The sequence below is a fragment of the Podospora pseudocomata genome (genome assembly GCF_035222375.1).
Source record: "Podospora pseudocomata strain CBS 415.72m chromosome 1 map unlocalized CBS415.72m_1, whole genome shotgun sequence".
In the NCBI taxonomy this organism is placed as follows: Eukaryota; Fungi; Ascomycota; class Sordariomycetes; order Sordariales; family Podosporaceae; genus Podospora; species Podospora pseudocomata.
In genome coordinates this window covers 6,242,454-6,266,460 of record NW_026946363.1, presented here as the reverse complement: position 1 = coordinate 6,266,460, position 24,007 = coordinate 6,242,454, and the positions used below count along the sequence as shown (strand labels likewise).

At 54.1% G+C, this 24,007-nt stretch overlaps 10 protein-coding genes across 10 annotated transcripts; 4 read left to right on the top strand and 6 right to left on the bottom strand.

The window, feature by feature from the left end:
- Window positions 1-21: 21 nt before the first annotated feature.
- On the bottom strand, window positions 22-2,888 carry APN2 (DNA-(apurinic or apyrimidinic site) lyase 2). Its single transcript, XM_062886495.1, has 5 exons — window positions 2,721-2,888; window positions 2,545-2,660; window positions 2,358-2,490; window positions 725-2,302; window positions 22-591 (listed from the first exon to the last, which is right to left on the bottom strand). Exons 3-5 carry the CDS (start codon window positions 2,485-2,487, stop codon window positions 455-457), a joined length of 1,845 nt encoding a protein of 614 aa, XP_062749585.1. The 5' UTR covers window positions 2,488-2,490; window positions 2,545-2,660; window positions 2,721-2,888; the 3' UTR covers window positions 22-454.
- A 302-nt stretch (window positions 2,889-3,190) lies between these two features.
- On the top strand, window positions 3,191-4,165 carry EAT5 (Cytochrome c oxidase subunit 13, mitochondrial; the record flags this gene model as incomplete). The annotated part of the gene is made up of 5 exons (XM_062886494.1): window positions 3,191-3,443; window positions 3,526-3,550; window positions 3,818-3,977; window positions 4,044-4,051; window positions 4,120-4,165. Exons 1-5 carry the CDS (start codon window positions 3,299-3,301, stop codon window positions 4,163-4,165), a joined length of 384 nt encoding a protein of 127 aa, XP_062749584.1. The 5' UTR covers window positions 3,191-3,298.
- A 472-nt stretch (window positions 4,166-4,637) lies between these two features.
- apc5 lies at window positions 4,638-7,157 on the bottom strand (the record flags this gene model as incomplete). The annotated part of the gene is made up of 2 exons (XM_062886493.1): window positions 4,638-6,271; window positions 6,326-7,157. The coding sequence occupies 2 exons, from the start codon at window positions 7,155-7,157 to the stop codon at window positions 4,638-4,640; spliced, it is 2,466 nt and encodes an 821-aa protein (XP_062749583.1).
- A 968-nt stretch (window positions 7,158-8,125) lies between these two features.
- Window positions 8,126-11,679, bottom strand: QC762_120550 (uncharacterized protein). The gene is made up of 3 exons (XM_062886492.1): window positions 11,524-11,679; window positions 8,748-11,425; window positions 8,126-8,668 (listed from the first exon to the last, which is right to left on the bottom strand). Exons 2-3 carry the CDS (start codon window positions 10,889-10,891, stop codon window positions 8,308-8,310), a joined length of 2,505 nt encoding a protein of 834 aa, XP_062749582.1. The 5' UTR covers window positions 10,892-11,425; window positions 11,524-11,679; the 3' UTR covers window positions 8,126-8,307.
- Window positions 11,680-11,794: 115 nt separating this feature from the next.
- CYT20 (Valine--tRNA ligase, mitochondrial) lies at window positions 11,795-15,503 on the top strand. Its single transcript, XM_062886491.1, has 3 exons — window positions 11,795-12,130; window positions 12,196-14,551; window positions 14,609-15,503. The coding sequence occupies exons 1-3, from the start codon at window positions 11,929-11,931 to the stop codon at window positions 15,345-15,347; spliced, it is 3,297 nt and encodes a 1,098-aa protein (XP_062749581.1). The 5' UTR covers window positions 11,795-11,928; the 3' UTR covers window positions 15,348-15,503.
- Window positions 15,504-15,611: 108 nt separating this feature from the next.
- On the top strand, window positions 15,612-16,906 carry RPL37B (60S ribosomal protein L37B). The gene is made up of 5 exons (XM_062886490.1): window positions 15,612-15,800; window positions 15,984-16,011; window positions 16,072-16,107; window positions 16,219-16,289; window positions 16,358-16,906. The coding sequence occupies exons 1-5, from the start codon at window positions 15,797-15,799 to the stop codon at window positions 16,501-16,503; spliced, it is 285 nt and encodes a 94-aa protein (XP_062749580.1). The 5' UTR covers window positions 15,612-15,796; the 3' UTR covers window positions 16,504-16,906.
- QC762_120520 (uncharacterized protein) lies at window positions 16,368-18,305 on the bottom strand. The gene is made up of 2 exons (XM_062886489.1): window positions 17,574-18,305; window positions 16,368-17,474 (listed from the first exon to the last, which is right to left on the bottom strand). The coding sequence occupies exons 1-2, from the start codon at window positions 18,087-18,089 to the stop codon at window positions 17,193-17,195; spliced, it is 798 nt and encodes a 265-aa protein (XP_062749579.1). The 5' UTR covers window positions 18,090-18,305; the 3' UTR covers window positions 16,368-17,192.
- A 175-nt stretch (window positions 18,306-18,480) lies between these two features.
- Window positions 18,481-21,890, bottom strand: QC762_120510 (uncharacterized protein; the record flags this gene model as incomplete). The annotated part of the gene is made up of 4 exons (XM_062886488.1): window positions 20,657-21,890; window positions 19,897-20,602; window positions 18,812-19,842; window positions 18,481-18,737 (listed from the first exon to the last, which is right to left on the bottom strand). Exons 1-4 carry the CDS (start codon window positions 20,799-20,801, stop codon window positions 18,481-18,483), a joined length of 2,139 nt encoding a protein of 712 aa, XP_062749578.1. The 5' UTR covers window positions 20,802-21,890.
- Window positions 21,891-22,117: 227 nt separating this feature from the next.
- QC762_120500 (uncharacterized protein) lies at window positions 22,118-23,297 on the top strand. Its single transcript, XM_062886487.1, has 2 exons — window positions 22,118-22,389; window positions 22,505-23,297. Exons 1-2 carry the CDS (start codon window positions 22,229-22,231, stop codon window positions 22,926-22,928), a joined length of 585 nt encoding a protein of 194 aa, XP_062749577.1. The 5' UTR covers window positions 22,118-22,228; the 3' UTR covers window positions 22,929-23,297.
- Window positions 23,161-23,790, bottom strand: QC762_120490 (uncharacterized protein; the record flags this gene model as incomplete). Its single annotated transcript, XM_062886486.1, has 2 exons — window positions 23,446-23,790; window positions 23,161-23,387 (listed from the first exon to the last, which is right to left on the bottom strand). The coding sequence occupies exons 1-2, from the start codon at window positions 23,612-23,614 to the stop codon at window positions 23,161-23,163; spliced, it is 396 nt and encodes a 131-aa protein (XP_062749576.1). The 5' UTR covers window positions 23,615-23,790.
- Between the last annotated feature and the right edge of the window lie 217 nt (window positions 23,791-24,007).

Below are 24,007 nucleotides of genomic sequence, written 5' to 3'. Positions count from 1 at the left end.
ACCACAGAAAACAACTATTCTCCTCACACTGACTCTTCATTGTCAAACTGCCGTTTCCTCGCAGGCCATATCCAATGTCGGAAAACCCGAGCATGCACAAACCAAGAGTTGTCATTGGGGCTAAGCTAGACGGGCAAAATGGACAGCGCCTGATACCGTCTGGATCAAGCAAGTAGCTCGATTACCCTTGTTCTAGGCCAACTGCCTCTTTGGCACTTCCCTTCAGTCTGCCAACTCTTTCTCTCTTCCCACTGCCTGTCTTCTTCCCCAAGCTAAAGCAACGTGCTCGTGACGCAAAAGATAGCCAGATCATGGTAGATGCCATGCCACATGCTAATATGTATTATCCCCATCATCCTTTTTCCTATCATTCAACGCCCAAACTCCCCGTTCCAAAATCCCCAAGTAGCCGTTGAGTAGCAAAATGCAGATCAACACCACTGTTCTGAGACCACTAGCCAGACAACGACGCCGAAGAGCTAGGCTTCCACTCGCTGCTCCAGATGAAGGTCTTGCAGCAGAATTCCGTCGTCCCGTCCTCCTTCTTGCCAGACGGACCCGTGGGACGGGCGCACATGAAGAAGGACCGGCCTGTTGCGGCAAACATCGTGGTCAGCTTCATCACAGAAAAGACATGATAGACGATGACGGGGGCAAAGTTCAGACATCAGAGAGACAAACGAGCAAGCAGTGGGCAGAGAAGGGATGAGGGGGAAGAACACACCACAATTGACCCCCGGCTTCTTCGTTATCCTCGATACGCAATCCTCGCCATGCTCACACTTTGGGACGACGCGCTTGCCAAGGAGCTTAGACCAGGAGGCTTTGTTCTCAATAGGATCAAAGACCTTGTCGTCAGTTGGGACGGTCGTCAGGGGCGTTTCCTTGGCAGAGCTTTCGGCGCTCCCTTTCGAAGATTGGTTGGGGCTTGGGATTTCAGGGGGTAATTCTGCTGGTAGCAACTCTGAAGCAGTAGAAATGTCTGCTGTGGCCGAGGCTGTGTTGTCTGTGCCAGTTGGCTCCTGGCTTGGGCTGGGAACGGGTGTCTTGGGCTTGAAGAAGCTTTTCAGCGTGCCCTGGGAGGCACTCGCACCAGTCTTGGACGGCTCTTTCGCAAGTGTGACCTTTCCCTTCTTCTGTGGTCTTTTAGCAGGGGAAGCGACTGCTGGGCGTTTCACTGGTGGCTTTTGTGGAGAGGCCACAAGTGTGCTGCCTGAGCTTGGGGGTGCTGTGACTTGACTCGATGGCTGTGAGGAGGCCAGATCGCCCTGGGCCCAAGAGTCTTTCTCAGGGCCCGTAGAGATGGTAATGGTGAGAGGAGGTGGGTCTTGACTGCCAGGAATGGCTGTTGCTGTCGTTGGCTTGATCGTCGCTTTAGGCTTCTTGAAGAACATGTCCTTGATGCTCCGTCGGTTGCTAAATTCTGGTATCAGCTTTGCCGAAGTTGGGAGGGCATCTTTGATGGTCCACTCTCGTTGTCGTTCGCCGTCCTTGAACATGCCCGGTGGGTTCATGACATCGGTAATGGGAACCGTCGTGCCGTTGTGATTGACAGTATCGCCCATGGTGGCATAGACTGGGCAGTGGTCAGAACCGAGAAGACCCTCCTGGATGTTGGCGTCGATGAACCAGTCCTTGATTCCAGAGCTGCAGAGAACGTAATCAATCCGGCTCCCAAAGTTCCCCGGCCTGCAATTTTTCCGAGTATCCCAGCAAGTGTACATTCCGGTACGGGTGGGATGAAATTCCCTGCAGAGGTCCCATAGAACAGCTTCCTCACGGCCCTCGTCTCTTGTCCCAACCACACGTCCCCCAAATACTATTTGGTTGAGAAAGCGGCGGGACGGACTGGAGAAGAAATCATCAAGACTCACTTCTTCCTTTCGTAATTGTTCGACCAGACCGGCCGTGTCCAATTCTGAGCGAATGATGTTGAGATCACCGGTAAGAACCACCTCCTTTCCCATCGCGACGAGATTGCGTACTCTGACATCCATGGCTTCAGTGAAAGCATGGCGGAACTCGTCTCGTGATTCGTCTCGGGTTGCTGGGCTGTAGACTCCTACGAGAACAAAAGCTGGAAACTCGAGGATGACACAGCGACCCTCAGAGTCAAGTGTGGCTTCGTCAACTTCGCCGGAAAGCTGTCCTGGTCTCGGATAACCTCCGATCTGTTGGTCTTCTGGAAGGTCTCTGAAAGTTGTGGAGGAGTTCGGTGGGCAGAGGATGCCGGTGATGCCTTCCTCGGCGCGGATGGGAGCGCACTTGGAAGAACGAGTGTAAATGGCAACTCCAGAATAGCCTGAGAGAGATTCAGAAACCAAGCCAAAACAGGACATAAAGAAGGGAAAAAATACCCTTCTTATGCTTGGGGAGGCTGAAGTAGACATCCCATCCTGGAATCAAGACCATGTCATCCTGCAGATCCTTGCGCTGGATCTTGGCCTCTTGCATGACAACAATGTCTGCCTCCAGCGTGTCGAACATTGCCTACAGTCCGTCAGTTTCTTTGAACCTCTGCCAGAGCAGCACCACAGCTCCTACCTGATAGGTGCGGTTTGCGCGCCATGGCTCATACCCGAATGGATTTCTGGAGCTGGTCAGACAAGCGATCTCCGCACGCAGGCTCAACTAGGCGGGTGCAAACCTGATGCCATTGACTATGTATATGATGTTAGACCGAACCAGAAAATGGTGGAATTGGAGAGACGGTAGCTTACCATTCCATGACGTGATTCGAAGTGGCATCTCGACACTCAGATGATTGGCATGCACCAACGCCAAAATCTAGGTTATTTGGTGTAACGACCGAGAACTTGAACCGGAGAGAACGGGCGCCAGAGATACAACCCAGTGGGGGAATCTTAATTGATAAGATACCTGTTCATCCCATCTCTCTCTGTATCTTTGAAATCGTCAACTCTCACCTGTTGAAGATGGTCTGCCACCCAAAAGTCGTGGCTGGCGTGGCGTGGCATGGCGTGGCGTGGCGTGGCGTGGCGTGGCGTAGCGACGGGTGCTCTTCCCGCCAAGGACGCGCGAGGTCACATGACCGGCTTTCAGATGTCAAAAGTGGAAATTATGTCACCGGTCTTGGCACCCCAGCGAGAGAGAGCTCCGGAAAGCACGGACCACCGCCACAAACCCGAGAAGCAGCCGAAAATGAGCTGATTGGACTGTGACCTCACCCCAGGCCAACAGCAACGAGAAGCGGGTCAATTGCTTCATCTTTGACAAAACCACCACGAACCCCCCCCCTCCTTTCGTTGAACGGCACCCAACCCACCAGCCACTCACCATGATTGCCCAGCGCCAGGTTATGCGGTTCGCCGCCCAGCTGCGCACCCAGGCCCAGCGCCGCCTTGCCAGCACCGAGCACGCCGGCGAGAACGCCTTCGTCCGTGAGCGCCGTCATGTCAAGGAGCACGCCAAGGGCACCACCGGTGAGTGTACCTCCTGCGATACCCTCGGCTGCCCCCCGGGAACTCAATTGGTGGTCCGAGATAGCTAACAAGGTTTCAACAGAGCTCTGGCGCAAGATCTCCCTCTAGTATGACTCTCCCGAAGCCCCTCTATTGTCACCGCCGAATGCGTGGTTTTCATGTCGCCCTCAGGGTGTTGGAACAGCTCCCGGATATCAGAAACAGCTCCCAGATATCAGAAACAACTGGTGGAAACGAATTGGAAGATGAGGAGGAGTCAGAGCGAGCCATGGTCGGGGAGCTGGAGATCGGGGGACGCATGAAATCACAATATCAGGAGAAACAAAACAACAGCCAATGACGTACCACCAAGCTAACCACACAACCGCCCGCAGCACCGTCCCTCCCGCTCTCATCCTCGCTTCCCTCAACGCTTACAACCTCTGGAACGAGCATTGGGAGCACTGGTCTCACATGCCCCCTCTTGAGGAGCGTGTCGAGTACCCCTACCAGAACATCCGCACCCGCAACTACCAGTGGGGCGATGGTGACAAGGTGTGTTTTATCCCCCCTTTGACCCCCCTTTTTCTCCGGACCAGACTTACTAACATATACCTCTAGACCCTGTTGTATGTATAACCATAAACAATGACGGCATCCAAGTCAAGCCTGTAATGTTAACATGACATCCTCGCAGCTGGAACGACAAGGTCAACTACCACAATAAGGACAAGGAGGCCTAAATGTGCTCTTGACCTCGACGCAACCTGGAGATATGGACAGGTCAACCCCGGTGTATATTGTAGAGAACGACGAAGGCAGACCATTCAATAGAAGTGCGGAGTCGAAGAAGAAGAAGAAGAGGGAGCATACCCTGACAAAGCTGAACACGGTACATGCATTGTTTCCTACTCATAGTGTCAAGTCAAGAAATCAGTTTCTCTGTCTCGGGGATGCATAACCTTCTCTGTTTCCCGCCAGTTCATCCAAACAAACATATCTGCCCGTGAGTCAACACCACAAAGTCAATTCAATGAGGGGAGTAGGCTTGAGCTTGAGCTTGAGCTTGAGCTTGAGCTCAAGGATAGAGCTTTTTGCGGCCAAACTAGCATATCCCTGTATAGGCTGATCATAGCTCTATGATACATTTCGTTCTTCATTGTTTATCTGACATGCCTCGCTTCCCTCTCAGTATTTTCACATACAATCCCCTGTCTATCCATTGACCCTCTCCACCTCCCTCCTCAAACTCAAATACCTGGCCGCATACCCCTCGCTCAACCCCTCATCCCCCAAACCTCTCATCACCGTCGCCATCTTAGCCAGCACCTCCGCCTGCTTCTCCACCTCCTCCACCCTCTCGAAATACTTGTACGCGCTCTCCAGCGCAGCATGCGCCCTCATCATCATCTCCCTCTGCCTCCTCCTCCCCCTCTGCCTCTCCAGCTCCGTCGACTCGTCCGAAACAGCCGTACAAAAAAACTGTCCCGCCTGCCCCATCCTCGCGTCCGCCAAGAGGTTATACAACGTCCCCGCTGTGAACGAGACATCGGTCTCCAGCACCCTCGGCAGCACCGAAAGCAACAGCTGCGCCGCAGCCGAGAACTCCGACAGTGAGTTCAAAACGTTGGCCAGAGCGCCGACGGCCTGCCACAGAAGCGGGATGTTCAGCGCCCGCCAGGCCATCGAGGTGGCCCGCATCGCTATTGTGAAGCCCTTTTCTGGGCGGTTGATCTCGTCAAAGAGGTGGGCCTTGGCGATGAGGAGACGAATGCGGAGGGCAACGTCGCGGTTGTTTTCTCCAAGGTTGGCCATCATGTTGTCGATTTTGGTAAAGGCGCCGTCAAAGTCCCTGTGGCGGACCAGAGCCTCGATGTGGAGGGTGTCGATGATGAAGACGGTGTCCGGTTCTGCGTCCTCAGGGCCAGTTTGGAGGAGCTGAGCCAGCAGGGTGTCGACGGCAGGGAGGTTGTTCCTGTGCAGGTCCCGACGAAGCTTCAAGAGGCCGCGGTAGAGGTGCCAGTATTGATTTGGCCTCGCTGACCGCAGCGAGTTCTGATCAAGGGACTCGAGCATGGCAAACGCCTCTTCGTATTTCCCCTTGCCGGCGAGAAGCCCGGCTAGACGACAGGTGATCTTCAGCTCGTCGTCAAAGACCGAGTTTCTCGCGTGGCAGCTGAGGAAGACTTGGCATGCCATCGAGGCCATGCTGGAAAGCCCGAGGCGGTCCCACATGGCGATGGCCATCGAGATCTGAGCGCCCATCATGGTCTTCATGTTGCGCTCGACGATCAGTTGGGAGGATCGCACCATGTGCTCGAAGGCAACGGCGACACTTTCGCCGTTGGCCAGGCAGAGCTTGGCTTCGCTCTGGAGGGCCGAACTCCAGAGGATCCACATGCCTGTTTCTTTGGCCTTGACTCGGAGGAAGGCGAGAGTCTCCTTTCCGCTGCCAAGCATGCTGTTGTTTTCGAGTTCTCTGACAAGATGGGGGTGTGCCCTGCCGAAGTGGAAGAACCAGTTTAGAGCAAAGTTGAGACATGTCGTGTCCCTGTTCTCCCGAGCCGTTGATACTGTCTCCAGCATGGTTGCCACGGCTTCCTTGTGACAGCCAAAGTCGGACTGAACAATAGCGAGGTTCATCAAGGCGTACTGATAGAACAGTCGATCTCGGTTCTGCATAGTGTAGTCGAAATATCGATGAAGGTAGTCGAAAGATGTCGGAAAGTCCCCTGACCGCCAGGCGTCCGAGAAGTTGAGGTAGTGCGATAAACTCGGCACCGTATGACTTCCCTTCAAGAAGTTCCTGAACCGGTCTCTGATCTGTGGCGGTATCCTGTTGCCATACTCTACATGGTGTCAGTCATGCTCCCGTTCCACCCCCATCAGAGAAACAAACTCACTCTGTATCTGCTCGATCTGAAACTCCAACAATCCTTCCACATCATCGCTGCTCACCGGCAACGTCTCCCCCCCTTCCAAACCCCCCTCCCCCCTTACCAACCGCCCAACCGCTGGCAACAACATCCTCCCATACGCCACTACCGCCAGCTCCCCCGTCTCCTTCTGTCCCCACTCCCCTTCTCCCTCCGTCAAAACCTGATCAAAACTTAGCCTCCCCCCATGCTGCGGATGCCTCCTCGCCCAGTACCCCGCCGTCGGCTGCCGATACCTCACAAAAACCCTCCACAACTCCATCACCCTCTCAAACTTCAACCTCACAAACTCGACATGTGCCCTCCTGACAAACGCCCCAAAGGGACTATTCCTCCCCAACCTCGTCCTCCCCCCCAACTCCCCCTCCTCGTCCTCCAGACCCAACCTCCTCAGCTCCTCCTTCGTCCTGCACAACAACCTCGGTATCGCCACAAAAAACTCATGCAGCTTGTGCAAACTGTCTAGCCCCCACAACTTCTCCAAAAACCGATCCCAGAGCCGACGGCCGGGGAGTTTATCCGCTGCCGCCAGCGGGGAGAGCAACGTCTCGAAATCTTTGATCGAGGTTACAAGCCGGAGGGTGGACTCGGCTTTTTTCCAGCGGTCGGCAGGGGTGAGATTCTTATTGTTGTTGCTGCTGTTGTTGGGGGATTGGGCAGCCGAGAGGTCGCAGTCGATGAGGTTGGAGGCGAGGAAGTTGATCACTGGGATGATCCCTTCGTTTGGGACCGCGCCTTCGACGTAGAGCTCGATGAGGGCCAGGAGACCGATTTTGGCCGGGGTGAGGAAGCGGGCCATGATGGGTCTGGTGTGCCCCTCGAGGGGGGTTGTTGTTGTTTGGATAGGTTCAGAACGCTCGGAGTTTGGGGGTTGGGGGTTGGTTGACGCGGGTGGTGTTGATGTTGATGTTGATGTTGAAGTTGACGTTGACGTTGATGTTGACGTTGACGTTGATGTTGACGTTGACGTTGATGTTGACGTTGATGTTGACGTTGATGTTGTGTGCTGTGCTGTGCACGGCCTCTGATCCTCTCAGTGAGTGAGGGCGCTGTGGCGGGGTGAATTGAGATTTGAGATTCAACCATGCAATCTGTTCCCGTCTGCTACAAGACGACGGACTACCAGCTTTTCGATACGTTTTGAAGTGATAGAATTCTCCTATGTTCCGTTGTTAGCTCATTTTCCATGTCACAATATGGAGAAATGGAAAGCGCTCGCTGACTTACCTGATGTTGAAGGTGAGAAGTTGCAATGAGCGCGTTGGGCGCTGTGGAAGGAGTGTGGGTGAGCGTGTGCTGTGATAAGATAAGCCCACTTCATACTCAGTATCTACCTGAGAGAGAATACACATCAGCACATTATGCAAAACATGATGATCTTCATCTTTTTTTGTGCACTTCATATTTGTTTATTGAACGTAAGAATTATTGCCTCAGCCGTCTTAGCTGTCCCTGTATTTTATCTTCTCATAGGACAGCGAGATTCATCCTGAGCAGCCGCCAGCCATGTCGCAGGAGATCGAAAGAGGCCAGAGGAGATATGATGTAGAAGTGAAGAGAAAAAGTTCTTTGTGAAATGAAAGCTACAGCTATCCAAGTGTCTAAGCCTTGTGGGGGTATAATCCTAGTGAGTTCACTCTGCCATGTCTGATGGGATCCTGTGACTGGCCACTTCCAATGAAAACCCCAACCCCCCCCCCCCCTCCCCCCTTCCCTGGGCTCCTCGTACATTCCAAGTACGTATCAGAGTAAAGATAAAATTTATCAGGTCAAAAACGAAAAGAGGTATCAAAGTTGTGTATGTAAAAGAGCGAGTGACGGTTTTGAACAATCCCAGGTGTTCGGCCCCTTGACCAACGCCCATGAAAATGACCTCCCACCCCAAGTGCGCCAGCCCAAAATGCGAAATCTCTTCAAAAAACAACGGATGCCACTATCACCATGCTGTATTACAGGCGGCTCTCTTCACGGTCGTCGGCCGCAAAACGCCGGTTCTCGTGCCGATTCAAAAATGCCTGTCCGGGCTCGCCCCTTAGTAGGTGCGCCATGAAGTCATACCATCTCACCTCATGTATCTCTCTCTGTACTCGCGCAAGAGCCTCTCTTCCTTCCTCCACGTCTGACAAGTGGTTGGAGGAATACGATCCACTGTTGGAGTTCACGAAGCTGGAAGGTTCAGGATGAGTGTACTCGCTGTCGTCATGATACGGCTCGTAGTGTGGGCTTGATGGCGAACCACGAGCCAGAGACTTGACGATATCATTTTTGCATATCGGGCAAGTTCTCCGTCTGGTAGTGAGCCATGGTGTGCTGTGACAAGAATCAGTAAACACGTCGTTAAATTTGTGAATTTTCACGTCGTCTAGTTTGTGACTTTAGATCCACTCACATGCAGTCCACATGGAACTCATGGCCACAAGGCAAGCTCATGACCTTGCTGACGCCGTCCACGTATTCCTCCAAGCAAATCACACATTCGCTCTGTCTTCCCATGTACTTCTTCCATTGACTGGCACCATGCACCCGGGTGTTGTCTGGTGAGGATGATCGCCCGGCCTGCAAAGCGTTATCAGCCCTCAAAAGATCCGAAGGCTCAGGCACGCCAGTGGTGGTCCGAGACCGGGGCCGCGATCTCGAATTTCCTTGCAACAGGGGTGTTGTAGGTGAGGAGCTGTTGGGCGACGGCGTCCTGGATGATTGGCTGGGCGATGGCGCAACTGTGCGGTAGGTCCGTACCGGCAACCGATCGACCACAGCCTTGGGTGCTCTCCATCTCCGCCTTCTGTACTTAGCTCGCAAGATAAGAAGCGTGTACACAACCGTGAGGGTAATCAAGGGGCTGATCACCAGGACCAACAGGGTGTCAAAGAATGGACTGGCACTGCCGGCAGGAGTGATCGTGACCCATAAGCCTTCCCGCACATTGCCATCGTCTTTGTTCCCCAAGCTTTCCGGCGTCGGTCTTGAGCTCTCCTCTGCGGCAGATTGCTCTTTAGCGTCATCCCCGAAGAGCTTATAAATAAGCCCACTGGAGCTTTCCGAGGAAGAACCAGACTTTCCAGAACGATGGCCATGTGAGTCTCCAGGGACATACTCGCCACTACCTGGCGTGATACTGCCACCTCTCAAACCACTAGACTCCTTGTTGGTGGACTGGTTTTCCGGCGCCGGCCGATCTTCCTCGTCCTCCTCGGAAGACCTAACAAGATCGGGGTCACGCCAGTCTTGTACACCTATCTGAAAACCATCACCCGGCGACTTGTCCTCCTCAGAGGACGCACGACCACCCGCTCCATTCTTGTTAACCTTATCCGCACTTGATTGGAGGAGTCTGATGCTTTCGTCGCTCCACTCGTCAGCTGCGACCCAGTTCAGACGACCACTGCTTGGCGGCCGGCTCTGCTCTGACCCTTTGCTTCCACTATCCCCCCAGAAGAACAGACGGGAGATCCAGCTCCTGCGTGTCGAGCGTGACTTCTTGACCGCAGGGGCCGAGGCATCCTGGAACGACGCAGTTTTGACCCCCTGGGCGTGAGGGCCAGATTTGGGTCTATGGCCCGCACCTGTATCGGCCGCTTTGGTTTGCTTATTGACCCCAGGCTTGCTGGAGTGCTGTACTTTCAAGATCGGGTTTCCGTTCTCGTCCAGAATATCTTCGATGAAACTGCCTGGTTGCGCGAGTGATGACAGTAGCATGGCGGTCGTCTGCGATGTGAAAATCGAGGGGATTGTGACATTATCGACATTGCCCCTCGCAAACATCTGGATCAACGGACCCCCTTTCACATTATCTCCAACAATCACCCCGATCGCACCGCGGCGCTGCGCCCACTTGACCTTCTCCAGGAACCCACAACCACCTCTGCTCAGCAATGTGATCTTGCCCGTAATTTCTGCCGTCTCCTGCATGGATTGGATATCGGCATGACTTGACGCCGAGACCACCGAGCCTTCGCTGTAGGGGCTGCGAGTCTGGTCAAGTTCCTGGTGAAGGTAGTCGTCGGTCCCATCGTGACGCCTTTCTGAAGATTTTCCGTCCGCTGGAATCCCTGCGCCCAAAGGATCACGCTTTGTACTTTTGGTGTTCAGTGCAACGGGCCCTGACTTTGAGGCTGCGGATCCATGTACAGTGGTTTTGATCGACAGTTTAGGTCTCCCATCCTCCCAGCCCGGGAGATCGCTGCAGCCGAGCTCGCCCCCAACCTCGCCCTCTTGGAGATGATCTTCAGCAAATCCACTTCCTATCCATAGTTGCCCGCTCAGGCCGTCGGCAGGGAGGATGGGCCCAAAGGCAGCCGGTCGCGCAGCAAAGAAGGTACTATTATCATCGAACAGGCTTATAGCAGCATTGGGAGGGAAGAGCGAGAACGGCGCAGTGAAGGAGAAGAAGCTCCGGAATGACGATTTCCGGGTCGTCAATGGTGTCACGGCGGGGGCGGCGTTGGGATGGCGGAGGGAACTGATGGCCCTGCACACGAGGAAGAGCGACGCGGAGAAGAAAAGAACTAGTATCGCGATCCGTGGAGGTCGCATCGTAGAATATCACAGCGCAAGCGGCCGCAAGGAGGCGTCTGGCCTGCTCTTGACCAGGACTTGCGTAGGGCTTAGAAACAAGCTGCAGTTGGGACGTTGGGTCGGGCGGGCTTGAGCCGTCGCGTCGTGGCGCGCCTAGGTAGTCATCCGCTGTAGGCCTGGGAAATAACACTGGCGTCAAGGGAGCACGTTAAGGAGGAAAAAGCAAGGCGACCGAGGTGGGCGGGAAAGGGGGTGAAGGCTGAGCACGGGTTGATGTTGTTGTAGATGACGAGATAATCACTGAGCGATAAGAGCATTAGAGTTACAGGGTAGCGGCCGGCCAGTCTTGGTAAGGGAGAGCTGGAAAGTGGCGTGGGTCAAGTGGACTCGCTCGCAGCGGATAGGACCGGGAACAGCTGCTGAAGTGTACATGGGGCAACCTGTCTTGCAAGCATTCCCCGCATTCCTTCCTTGATGGTCGCCTTTTTGACGGCACGTGCCTCTGATTCTCGACTTTTTACATATCTCCAACAGTTCTGTGTTGGATGCAATCTACAAGCCTCACAAAAGAGTCAGCAAGAATACTCATTGCTTGAGTAATCCGGGGTGGAGCAGCGGGCTGTGCTATGCATTTATCAGTAAGGAGTCACACAGGTGGACGGGATTCTCAACTTGTGGTAAGAAAAGCTTGAATGCTTGGGCATTTGGAATTTCGCTTGAGGAGGTCATGTTGGAAAAATAAAAAAAATAAGGGGTCCATGTTACAATTTGTTCCAGAATCACTCGATGGCCAGCCTTGTGTGTTGGGAGACAAAGTTGGGGCCAGGTCGCGCGGGGTAGTAGTGGCAGAAAGCAACAGAGAAGCAAGCTACATACGGGTTAGGGTTCTGTATGGTATGGTTCAAGTCGCAACTGACTCAACGTTGAATCCTCGCCGGAACCCCACCTTTTTTTGCATTATGGAAAAAGAGCCTGCAGCCAACATGAAAGGCCCCTCGTTAAGAGTCACGCTGCCGCCCCTCTTAATACTCAATTGACCCCCCCGCTGAGCCTGGATGCTGAGCTCGTCGTGGCGACTGGTTAGTTCGAAACGGAACTCGCTGCTTAAAGCATCCTTGGCTTCTTTCCGTCCAGAACCTCGAACTTATCACTCCTCAGCGTACCGACTATCCAAAATGGCCGACGAAGCTGTTAAAGCCCCCGCGCCGGCGACCACACCGGCCGCCGCTCCCGATGCGCCTCCGCCAAAGAAAAATGGTGAGTCTAGATCCGCCGAGCGCCGCCATTGTCGTTTCCTTGATCATATTCTGACATGCCCAAAGAGGCCAAGGAGAAGGCCAAAGCCGAAAAGGCTGCCAAATTCGCTGCGAAGCAAGCTGCCGCCAAGCTGAAGCAACAGCAACAAGCCGGTGACAAGCCTGCCGAAGCCCCGAAGCCCAAGGCGAAGAAGGCCGAGACTCCTGTCCTTCCCCCCTACAAGGACGAGACCGCAGCTGGCGAGAAGAAGAAGATCCAGCCCTTCGATCACCCGCACTTCTCAGCATACAACCCCCAGGCCGTCGAGTCGTCATGGTATTCATGGTGGGAGAAGAGCGGCTACTTCAAGCCTCAAGAGCCCCGAACCCCTGATGCTGGCAAATTCGTCATTGCCCTGCCGCCCCCGAACGTCACTGGTGCGCTTCACTGCGGCCATGCTCTCGCCAACTCTCTCCAAGATACACTTATTCGATGGAACCGGATGAAGGGCCTCAGCACACTCTGGGTCCCGGGTTGCGATCACGCCGGTATCGCCACTCAGTCCGTTGTCGAAAAGATGCTGTACAAGAGAGAGAAGAAGACGCGCCACGATCTCGGCCGCGAGGAGTTCACAAAGCGCGTGTGGGAGTGGAAGGGGGAATACCATGAGCGCATCAACAATGCCCAGAGACTCATGGGTGGCTCCATGGACTGGAGCCGCGAGGCCTTCACCATGGACGAGAACCTGACTGCCGCCGTTATGGAGGCGTTTGTCACTCTTCACGATGAGGGTCTCATCTACAGGTCCAACCGCTTGGTTAACTGGTCCACTCATCTTCGCACCGCCCTCAGCACCTTGGAGGTCATCAACAAGGATATCACCGGGCGCACCATGATTGACGTGCCCGGCTATGACAGAAAGGTTGAGTTCGGTGTCCTCACATACTTCAAGTACCCAATTGAGGGGTCAGACGAGTTCATCACTGTTGCCACCACACGTCCCGAGACAATGTTGGGCGATAGCGGTATCGCTGTCAGCCCCGGTGATGCCCGCTACGCACACCTTGTCGGAAAGCACGCCCGTCATCCCTTCACCCAGAGGTTGATGCCCATCGTCGAGGATTCCTACGTTGACCCAGAATTCGGCACTGGTGCTGTCAAGCTCACCCCCGCGCACGACTTTAACGATTACAAGCTCGGGGTCGCCCACAAGCTTGAGTTCATCAACGTCCTTACCGAAGACGGCTTGATCAACGAGAACGGCGCTATGTTCCAGGGCCAGAAGAGATTCAACGCCCGTTACACGGTTGTCGAGGAGTTGACTAGGCTTGGCTTGTTCGTCAAGAAGGAGCCCAACGCCATGGTTATCCCCATTTGCGAGCGCAGTGGGGATGTTATCGAGCCTCGCATGGCGCCTCAGTGGTGGGTGAAGATGGAGGACATGGCCAAGGATGCCATGAGAGTCGTTGAGAGTGGTGAGATCAAGATCAGCCCGGAGAGTGCCCGCAAGAGCTACTTCCAATGGCTCAACAACATCACCGACTGGTGCATTTCCAGACAGTTGTGGTGGGGCCACCGTATCCCGGCGTACCGTATTGTCCTTGAAGGCGAGGACAGCGAGGAGACAGACAAGGCCACCTGGGTTGTTGGCAGAAATGCCGAAGAGGCCAAGGCCAAGGCCGCCGAGAAGGCTGCCGAGCTGTTCCCCGGCAAGAACTACACCCTCGAGCAAGACCCTGACTGCCTCGACACCTGGTTCAGCTCCGGCTTGTGGCCCATGGCTATCTTGGGCTGGCCCAACACGGAGAAGGATGATTTCAAGAAGTTCTTCCCCACCGAGCTGCTCGAATCCGGCTGGGATATTCTGTTCTTCTGGATTGCCAGAATGATCATGCTCTCCCTGAAGTTGACGGGCAAGGTTCCCTTCACTGAGGTGTACTGCCACTCGTTGATCCGCGACGCCGAAGGGCGGAAGATGAGCAAGAGTTTGGGTAATGTCATTGACCCGTTGGACATCATCAATGGTATCAAGCTCGAGGACCTTCACGCGAAGCTCTTGACAGGTAATCTCAGGTCTGACGAGGTTGAGCGTGCCACCAAGTACCAGAAGCAATCGTTCCCTGGCGGCATCCCAGAGTGCGGCGCTGATGCTCTGCGTTTCACGCTTCTCTCGTACACCACCGGTGGTGGCGACATCAACTTCGACATCCGCGTCATGGCGGCCTACCGCAGATTCTGCAACAAGGTTTGGCAAGCTTCCAAGTACGTGTTGGGCAACCTTGGCGATTCCTTCAAGCCTGATGCCCAGCTTGACCTCGCGGCTCTGTCGGTCCCAGAGCGCTGGATTGTTCACCGTACCAACGCGGCCGTCAAGGGCATCAACGAGGCTCTCACGAACAGGCAATTCTCCACTGCCACCAGGCTCGTGTACTCGCTCTTCTAGTAAGTCAACGGTTTCCCTTGGGTCAAAGTTCAGACAGAGCCTCTAACCAAACACAGTGATGACTTCTGCGACATCTTCGTTGAGAACAGCAAGGGCATGCTGGGCCCAGATGCGGACCCTGCCCAAGCCAACTCTGTCCGCCAAGTCCTCTACTTTGTTCTTGATACGTGCCTGCGTCTACTGCACCCTATGCTTCCCTTCATCACCGAGGAGCTCTGGCAGCGTCTGCCACGGAAGGCTGGAGATGAGACTCCTTCCATCCTCCTGGCGCCGTATCCCGAGGCTGACCAGGCTCTCGAGTTCCCCGCTGAGAGCGCAGACTACGAGCTTGGTCTCAAGTGCGCTAGCGGTATCAGATCGTTGGCTGCTGAATACAACATTCGTGATGGCCGTGCTTTCATCGTGGCTTCTACTCCTGCCGCCTTGGAGAAGGTGAGCGCGCAGCTCAACGCCATCAAGACCCTCTCCGGCAGGAGCATTGCTTCCACCGAGGTTATTGAGGAGTCCGCCACCCCCAAGGGCTGCGCTGTTAGTGTCGTGAACGCCGAGATTGTTGTTCTTCTCCAGGTCAGCGACCAAATCACAGATATTGCAGCCGAGATCAAGAAGATCACCACCAAGCTTCAGAAGACCACCGTCGCAATTACCAAGCAGGAGGAGCTGATCAACCGCGAGGGCTTCGAAAAGGTCAGTGATGTTGTCGTAACAGCTGAGAAGAAGAAGCTTGCCGATGCACAGGCGGCCAAGGAGAACTACGAGCGGACGCTCGCCGAGTTCAGCAAACTCAAGCTCTAAGAAAACACCAAAAAAAAAAAAAGGGATTCAAAAGGAATTTTCGTAGTGTTAGCCAATACTCATCATCCATAGAATACAACCTTCCATTTACTTGTGATGATTGCTGCCCCTGATTCCACCCAGACCGAGTGACGCTTATCTTATCAGTTAGCCCAGAAATAATATGGGGGCCATGTGTGCTGCGAAGAAATCTTGGCGGACTGGAACTGCGCCGTGTGGTTTTCGCACTAGCCACGTGTGGCTGTTCTGGTGGCCCCCGCAGCCCTAACCAGGAAAACGCTTGGCCACACAGATTCCCAAAATTTCGCGACCCCGGAACCGCGAGAGATTCTGCAACCCATCACAAAGCTCCCTCTTGTCGACGACGACGCAGGTACGTTTAATCGACCAAGAAGTAGCTTTCTCCCCATTCAATTCTAACTCGACAATTTTCCAGATCCACCGCCAAAATGAGTACGTTCCCACCCCTCCGTTGCGATACCTGAGCACACCACACCCATCCCCGAAATATCGAAATGCATCCTCGACTCGAGATGCCGATGTCCTCGACGCCTTGATGGCTCATCCGTGGCCGAAATTTTGCATCTACACATTGCGTACGGGATTGGTCACGGTTATGCTGACTCTCGATAACAGCGAAGGGTACCTCCAGCTTTGGCAAGCGGTATGTTTCGACATTGGGATATGGAGTGAGGCGGAATTCATTGCTGACTCTCATCAATAGCCACAACAAGACCCACGGGATCTGCAGACGCTGCGGGTAAGTCCTCACGAGCCTTCATCGACGAGCCGGACGAGAGAACGATTCGATTGCCGACGAGGAGGAACGAGAGGAGGATGACGAATAGATATTGACATTGGTGTTCAACAGTCGCCGTTCCATGCACAACCAGAAGCACACCTGCGCTTCGTGCGGCTACCCCGCTGCTAAGACCCGCAAGTGTACGTTGCCAACAACACTCGAGACGACATGAAAAGGGAACGGCTTGCTGACGTTCGGGGTATTACAGACAACTGGTCCGAGAAGGCTAAGCGCAGAAAGGTCACCGGCACCGGCCGCATGAGATACCTCAGCACCGTCTCCAGAAAGTTCAAGAACGGCTTCCAGACTGGTGTCCCCAAGGGCTCGCGGGGTCCCAACACCGCTTCCGAGTAAGCAGGTCGTCTTCGGGCATTGATGGGCTGGAACATGGATGACGGGACGGGTCGTTTTTGGCGAGCGGTGTAAACGGGCGCTGGGATTCACAAAATCTATTCCGGACGGGGAAACCATGCTCGCGGTTTTTATGCTTTGCTGCTTTCAGTCATCACAAATGGTATGCATCTCGGGGGGCAAATTGGGGTCATAAAACCACAGAACACACAAAAATCGCGAATGCACTCGCGACGAACCAACTACCATCCAGACCAGTTTATCCATGGGCACGAGAGTCAAGCAAAAAAAAAAAGTGATGAAGCAGCATCAAGGGCAGACGGTTTTATGAAAGGCGTGAAGGTGTTTCTTTGTTATTACTGGGACAGCCCAGCAGACGCTCCCAAGAGTCAGGCGCAAAGGGGTTTAAATCGGTATTTCTGTGTTTACCTCTTTGGTGCTGGCTTATGATGTCCTCTGGTGCTGTTCATGATTGATGATTGGAATTGGGCGTCTCGTGCCATATTCCATGCGTCCGGCTGTCTCTTGGAACGCTGTGCTCTCAGCTACTTGGGCGGCGGTTTTGCTGTCAAAAATTGGGCATCATTCTCTTGCGTCATGTGTGCGTGCTTGCTATGCCTTTCTGGACCATATCATCCAATGACTTGTCATGCCATGAGCATCTCATCCATTTACTTGCCATATCGTGACATCTACTGCCCCCTCTCGAAGACCTTGGCACCGCCATGCCCCCCAACCTTGTAAAGATACTCTCTGTCCTCCGTCTCGCCATCCCTCGAACTGGTGATCCTCACCACCCCACTGACATCCTTTGCTGTGCCAGTGTCCAGCAGCCTCAGGGCGCACAGCATGTCCGCCTCGTGAAGCAGTGACAGCACAAACCAGGAGTGGTTCGTCTCGAGGGGTGTGGGAGCGACAGGAGGGTGAACGAGAGGGTCGTCGGCTGACACGGTAACGACGCAGCTGTGGACCTTCTATTCATTGTTTGTCAGCCCCATCCACAAACTTTTTTTCCCCTTGCCAAATGGCCACGAGGGTCGGGGGACGGGGGGCGGCGGGAAGGGAAGACAAACCTCTCTCAGATCCAAGATGACATCCCTCACCACGATCCCTGCCCCTTCCCCACCGCCAGCACTAGTACTCGCAACCAAGAAATCCGGCTGGTCCAGCACCAGCACCACCCTCCTCTTCCTCCCCGCATCCAAGCCCGCCAGGGCATCTCCGATCTGTCTCTGAACCGCCCGGAGATCATCCCCATCCTGCAACCTCCCCCCGGGCCGCTGGGACGGGAGAAACAAGCCCGTCAACCCATCCACAAACGCGAACCTGCCCTTTCGGGCTTCGGAGTCGAGGTCGAGCGAGAGCTTGGAGAAGGTCTGCTGGAAGAAGGGGTAGTCTCGGAGGAAGGACGCCAGCAATACGGCGACTTCTGGCTCGCCTTCGACGCTGGGGGTTTTGAGGTAGGAGTGGATGTACCGCGCCAGAAGCCAGTTTGTCGATGCGCCGAGGATGGAGCTGAGAACAATGAGGGAGGTTTCCCGGGGCAGGGAGAGGTAGGGTTCCAAAAGGTGGGGGGTTGTGGTCGACATTGCTGTGGTTGATATGGTGGTGACTGGTGATGGCGGGTTTGATGGAGCGTTCAAAGACCCAGAAAAAAATGTTGGAGGGGTTGAAGAGATGGTAAAAGTTGGGGGGAGAGGGGCATCAAAGTGGAGAAGAAACCTTGATAACCTACACCACCACAACACGATCTTCAAAGATAGTATGATTATAGATGTACAATGTATATCATATTAATGTATTTCTAACGAGTGCTAAAGCCATGTTGGTATCATATATCATATCCAGAACACAGACCGTTTAAAAAAGTCATCAAACCCCCAGCCCAGTCCATAAAGAAAGAAAGAAAAAAAGAAAAAAAACCGGCCATGCAAATACAATGCAGTAACACTAAACCATGCGGTCATCAAACGAAAGTCTTTAAAAAAACGCCAAAAAAAAACCCCCAAAAAAAAAGATAGAGAAAAAGAAAAAAAAAAGTCTCACTCCGATTTCCTGTGTCCAACCTTTTGAAAGTTGACATGAAGCCTCTCCTGCTTTCTCCGCTCGATGCTCTCCTAGAACCTCTCCATAAAATTCTTCCGCACCGTCCACATGCGCGCCCGCTTGCCATAGATATACATCGGGATGGTGAACAGCAGCAGGATAAGCTGAATGACACCAATCCAAATGTACACCTTCTTCGGTCCGTCCGAGCTCAGCCAGCCGGTGACGAACAAACTGAAAACAAGACCATGGAAGATGTTCTTGCAAAAGTTGAGCGTGACAAGGGCCTCGCCGGCATACTGTCTGTAGCTGTCGACGCAGAAGGTGATGCTGGTTGTTGATCCCAAACAGCACCCAAAGGAAATTATGCCAAAGAATGCCGTCGGCACCATCCAGTGATCTCTCACCTCGGCCGACCAGCCGAAACCCATCAGGCCGATAACCGTGGTGATGGCCACGGGGAGAGCCATGATGAGTCTGAACTCGGGTTCGTAAAGTCCACCGTTGCGTCTCGCCATCGCCTTCACAATGACATCCGAGACTCTGCCTGCCACGGCAGTTCCGAGGACACCACCGATAAAAGGAGAGATGTAGACGAGACCGGTCTGAAGGGCGTCAAAGTCGTAGACTTCCTCTCGGTATATCACGGCCATAGATTCTGATATCACGATAAGCCATCCGACCGAGCACGCGTACACGATTGATGACCACAACACGGCAGGATACGACAGAAGAATCAGAGGCCGGACGGCAGCCTTGTGCCACTTGTCCTTGTTGAGGCGGCCATTGAAGGGTTTGAGCTGCTGAACAAAAGATTTCGGGGGTGCGCCGCGCAAGACGGTCGTGTACGCCTCTCGCCCGGACCGAGAGCTCGAAAGCGACTCACTATCGGTGTCGTGAGGAGTTCTCGAGGCTGGGCCGTCGGAGACCGGCTTTTCCGACTCTGAAACCGCAGGAGGGGCTTGGGCAGTTGGGGGTCGTTGGATGTCTTGCGATGCTCTCTCGCGGGGCTCCGAATCTAGGTACTCGGGCTCCGGAGCGAAACCGACTTGCGCCCTGGTCGCGGCTTTCGGAGGCTCGGGTGAAGGCACAGCTTCCGTGATTGGTGATTGCGGAGCAGGCGTGACAGCCGGGGTGGCATGAGCCCCCGGGTGAGCCACATCGTGTCTCGAGGAGAAGCGGCGGAAGAAGTTTGGTCTGGACTTCTTTCTGCGATGCGGAGCACGGTCCCAGAAAGATTCGGGGACAAAAAGAAACAAGAGGACCGAGCAGAACCCGACGATGATGGCAACGATCCTAGAACAAGGCGTCAGTCTCGTACTCGAAGGACACGCATGCTGATGGACTTACCAAAACACCCATCGCCATCCCAACTTTTGAATAATGGCAGCGCTGACCAAAGGAACCAGATTCTTCCCACCGAGCAACAACAGAGTGTAGATACCGATGCGGAATGCGCGCTCGTGAAGGAAGAAGATTTCGGCAATGGTGGCGGAAGGAAGACATTCGACAGGGCTGACGGAGACACCCTGGAGGATACGGGCAACCACCAACGAGGCGAAGTTTGGTGACAAGGCACACCAAACCGAAGTCAAAATGAACAGGACGGAACTGAACAGGTAGACTGGCCGCTTTCCCCACAAGATGGCAGTTGGAGAGAACACAACGGAGCCCAGACCCATACCCATCATGTACAGACCTGTCGTGAGGGAGACGGTGTGAACATCTACCCCATAATCGCTGGCAACGTCGGTGAACCCGGCGGCCAGGATGGGCGTCATGCCTCCACCAACGAGGCAGTAGAGCCCGAGAGAGAGAAGCGAAGAGTCTCTTCGCCATACCGGCCAGTTCAGGGGATCATTGGCCGAATCATCAGGCTGAGGATCCAAGATGATTTTCCCATCCTTGGTCTTCTTCTTGGGGTCCTCTGCCGGAGGCGGTGGTTCGGTGACCTGGCGAAGGACACCGACAGGAATAGAGGAATGAGATGTTCTTGCGGGTGCGTTCCTCAAGCCGAGCGGCTCGTTGTGATCAGGGGCCAGCAAGAGAACGGAGCCTAGGAGCGGTGTTAGCAACCAGACTTGCTTGAAAGCCGTTGTAAGGGACATACCTGGAACCTCGATCGTCTCCTTGTCTTCCAGGATTCCCATCGTCCATCTTGTTGGGCCCTTTTTTTCAACGGAACCCTCCCCATTGGATGAATTGCGCGAAAACCATTTTCGCCGCTGCGGTGATTCCCCCGAGCTGCTTGCCATCCCAAGCGTCTAGGTCTAAACAGGTGAAGAATATGCCGTGCCAGGTGAAGCTGCTTAGGTGGTTTTTAGGATGAAAGTTATAAAAAAAGAAACGGGAGAGAGGCTAAGAGGTTCAGAGAGGAAGCTGGTCTTCTAAAGCTGGAGGAGGTATTAGACGGCGTCTGTTGATAAGCGAGAGACAGCGCAGAAACAAGGGCTTCCCCCCAAGTCGCGTTGATCTCCAAGACGGGCAGGCGGCGGGAGGGTAGGAGGTGCAGCGCCTTCCAGCAGCAAGGCTTTGATGCCTGCAGCTTTGCGGGGAGAGTGGGACCGCTTGTCGTTGGTCTGACCTTGCAAGTTTGAAGAATGAAAGATCTGGAGATCAACTGACGCCGGACGCGATGGAAGGAAGCGCCGACGTCGATATATACAGACACAACGCGCCGTGCCCAGCGTCAGATGTGTGGAGCCGGCGAACTGCTCCAAGAAGGCTGCACCGCTACGGATTCGGTTCATCACGACATGGATTGTGTGCCAAGATACGGCCAAGGTGGTGCTCGACAAGAACCCTTGGTTATCAAGAGAGAGAGAGAGAGAGAACCTCTCGGGCCCTCTTGGCCGACCAGTGAAGTCTCGTCGTTCTCGACGTGTCCTCAGCTGTGTCCAGATCCTCACCGAGAGGCTTGTTGAGCAGAGAGGTTGAAATCAGGGAATAGGCCATTGGGTTGCCAGTTGAACGCACCTCTAAAGAGCAGCTGCTGAGACTCTACGAATGGCACGGGAGGCCCGAAGGATCAGCACCTGTTGATGGTCCGGGACGTCTCCATCTTTACGGTCACCCAAGGTCCCTCTGGAAGGTGGTGGAGTGTGTTGTGCTACTTGGCGGGGGAGTGGTCCCTTGTGATTCCCCGGCTACTCCACCGACCCCCGCTAACAGCAGAGTCTCCTGCGACCTCGAATTTTCCCCGCAGGGTCGATAATAAGACGCTACTAATGGTTGTCAGAAGATGGCAACAAAGAGAGCAAAAAAACTGGAAGCGTCGGTCGGCACGCGACTCCCGTATGGTCTGACCAGTGGACCGCTACGGGCAATGAGTGGTGGTCGTTGCCGGTCCATGGGAAAACATTGGACAAGGTCTCCCATGCAGGATGACGCCAGCTTCATCTGGTGGTGCACACAAGGCGCTGTGAGCGCGGCAGCCACCCCCCCCCCCCGCCTCACCCGCCCCAGTGCCGAGAAGTTGGGCTGCGGGCCAATGATGATCCCTGTCGTTGGCTATGGGGGCTGATAGCTGTCCCATGAGCTCATCGGTTTCTTTGATAGCTCCGATATGCGAGTCAAGCTCAGACATGAAAAACACGGATTCTGACAAACTTTGGTCAGTTTTGTCGCTATCTCGATGATACCCGTCTCGGTCTCTCATCATTGAGGAGCCCCAGCGAGCAGGATGCACACCCTTCTTCTTCGACCAACTCTTGCCGGGCGGCTTTCCCCTCGGGCCAAGTCTTACAAGACCGTCATCGCATGCATAGAGGAGCCGCTGTCCGTATCACGCGTTCACTTCTCGACATCGCCCAAGGTGGGTGCGAAGAACCAGGTTTATGCCTCGTGAGTAACCTCATGCATCTCCCCCACATGTCCCAACGGTGCCGATGGAGCAGTGGCCTTACCACTTTGGGGGAATATCTTTTGACAGTCTGTTTCGTTCGCTCGAATCATGTAGCGTTCGTAACCCGGACCAGTTTCACACCTACCAACTCCTGTCGGCATCATCCCGGACGCCTCTCTTGACGATGTGGACAGCCTCGTACTGCCCAACGTGCAAAGTCGTAGAACCCCTCATCCGGGAGCTCGTCGAGTCCGGTGTCGGTGAGGCTGAGGGCGGGGTGGGCTACTGCGAAGTCGAGTACGACGCGCCAGATGTCATGAGCGCGGGTCTGGGGATGACCTACATGATCAGTGCCCTCCCGACTCTTCTCAGTTTCGACGCCCAGGAGGCTCAAGTCGAGACCAAGGTTACGGATGCCAGGAAGATGGCCAACCGTCAGTTTCTGGAGGAGTGGATGAGGACCGAGGCACGTAGACACGGCAATCGGGGTGGTGGCGGGGGCAACTTCCTCAGCAATTTCTTTGGCAAGTCGAAATAGTTGTGAAACGGCTGACCCCCAACAGTCTGGGCCGAGAGAATAGAAGCTTTTAGGTAAGTGGTAGGCTTTGAATATCGACATTGGGCAGCCAGCCAAGCAAACTGACACATGCATCATCAAGAAAATCATCAGAGCGGCGAGAATTTTGATTTTTCAGAAATGTGGTGACAGCTGATATCTCACAGCTAATCCTCAGCAACACGGGCCCTCTCAAGGAGTGTAAGACACCTCCTCAAGGAGTGTAAAACACCTCCTCAACTCCTTTCCACCAAGCCGGTTCCCCGTCTGAACTGCTCTTCGCCCCCGGTACAAGAGACTCCTGGAGGCTGTCCGTCAACTTCCACCACTCCCTCACCTTTGGGTTCTCCCTCATCCTCTTCATGTCCGCGTCATAGTCGGTGCCAATGTACTTGAAGCTGGCGAAAAGGATTCCGCTGTATGGATCGTGGAAGATGCTATCTGTGGTTTGATTAGATCTCGGTTGCTCGTGTGTAGAACACATCGAGGAATAGATTACAATCTCTGATATTGCTAGCCTTGATCTGCTCCAACACACCAGGCCAAACGGCAGCGTGGATCTCCTTGTACTTGGCAACGTGCTCGGGTTTAAGCTTGATGATCTGACCGAACCGGCGGACTGGGCCAGCGGTGGCAGGGGATTTGGGTGAAGACCAGAGCTGAGACATTTTTGGTCTTTTAACTTGAACAGCAATGGTCTTGCCAAAGTCAGAATTATGTCGGGAAGGTGAATTCAAAGTAAAATGAGGATGTTGGCAAGTTGAAACAACTTCAAATGAGACTTGGACGTTGATGTCTTGAGTGTGACCACATGGAAAAAGTGGATTGACTGATTGGAGGGAACCGACCTCTTGAGGTGCTCATAGCCCCCTCACTCTCACCACAAAATAACAAAATAAGTGGAACAGAAAAGTGAAGTTAATCCATATTTATTTTTTTAAAAAAAATGAACCATGCCTCAAAAGGTAGATAGATTATCAGGCGTTCTAACTATCTTTATTCAAAGGTTTTGTTGCTCTATTTAAAGTCCTATTCACCATCTTAAAGGCATATCAACTATC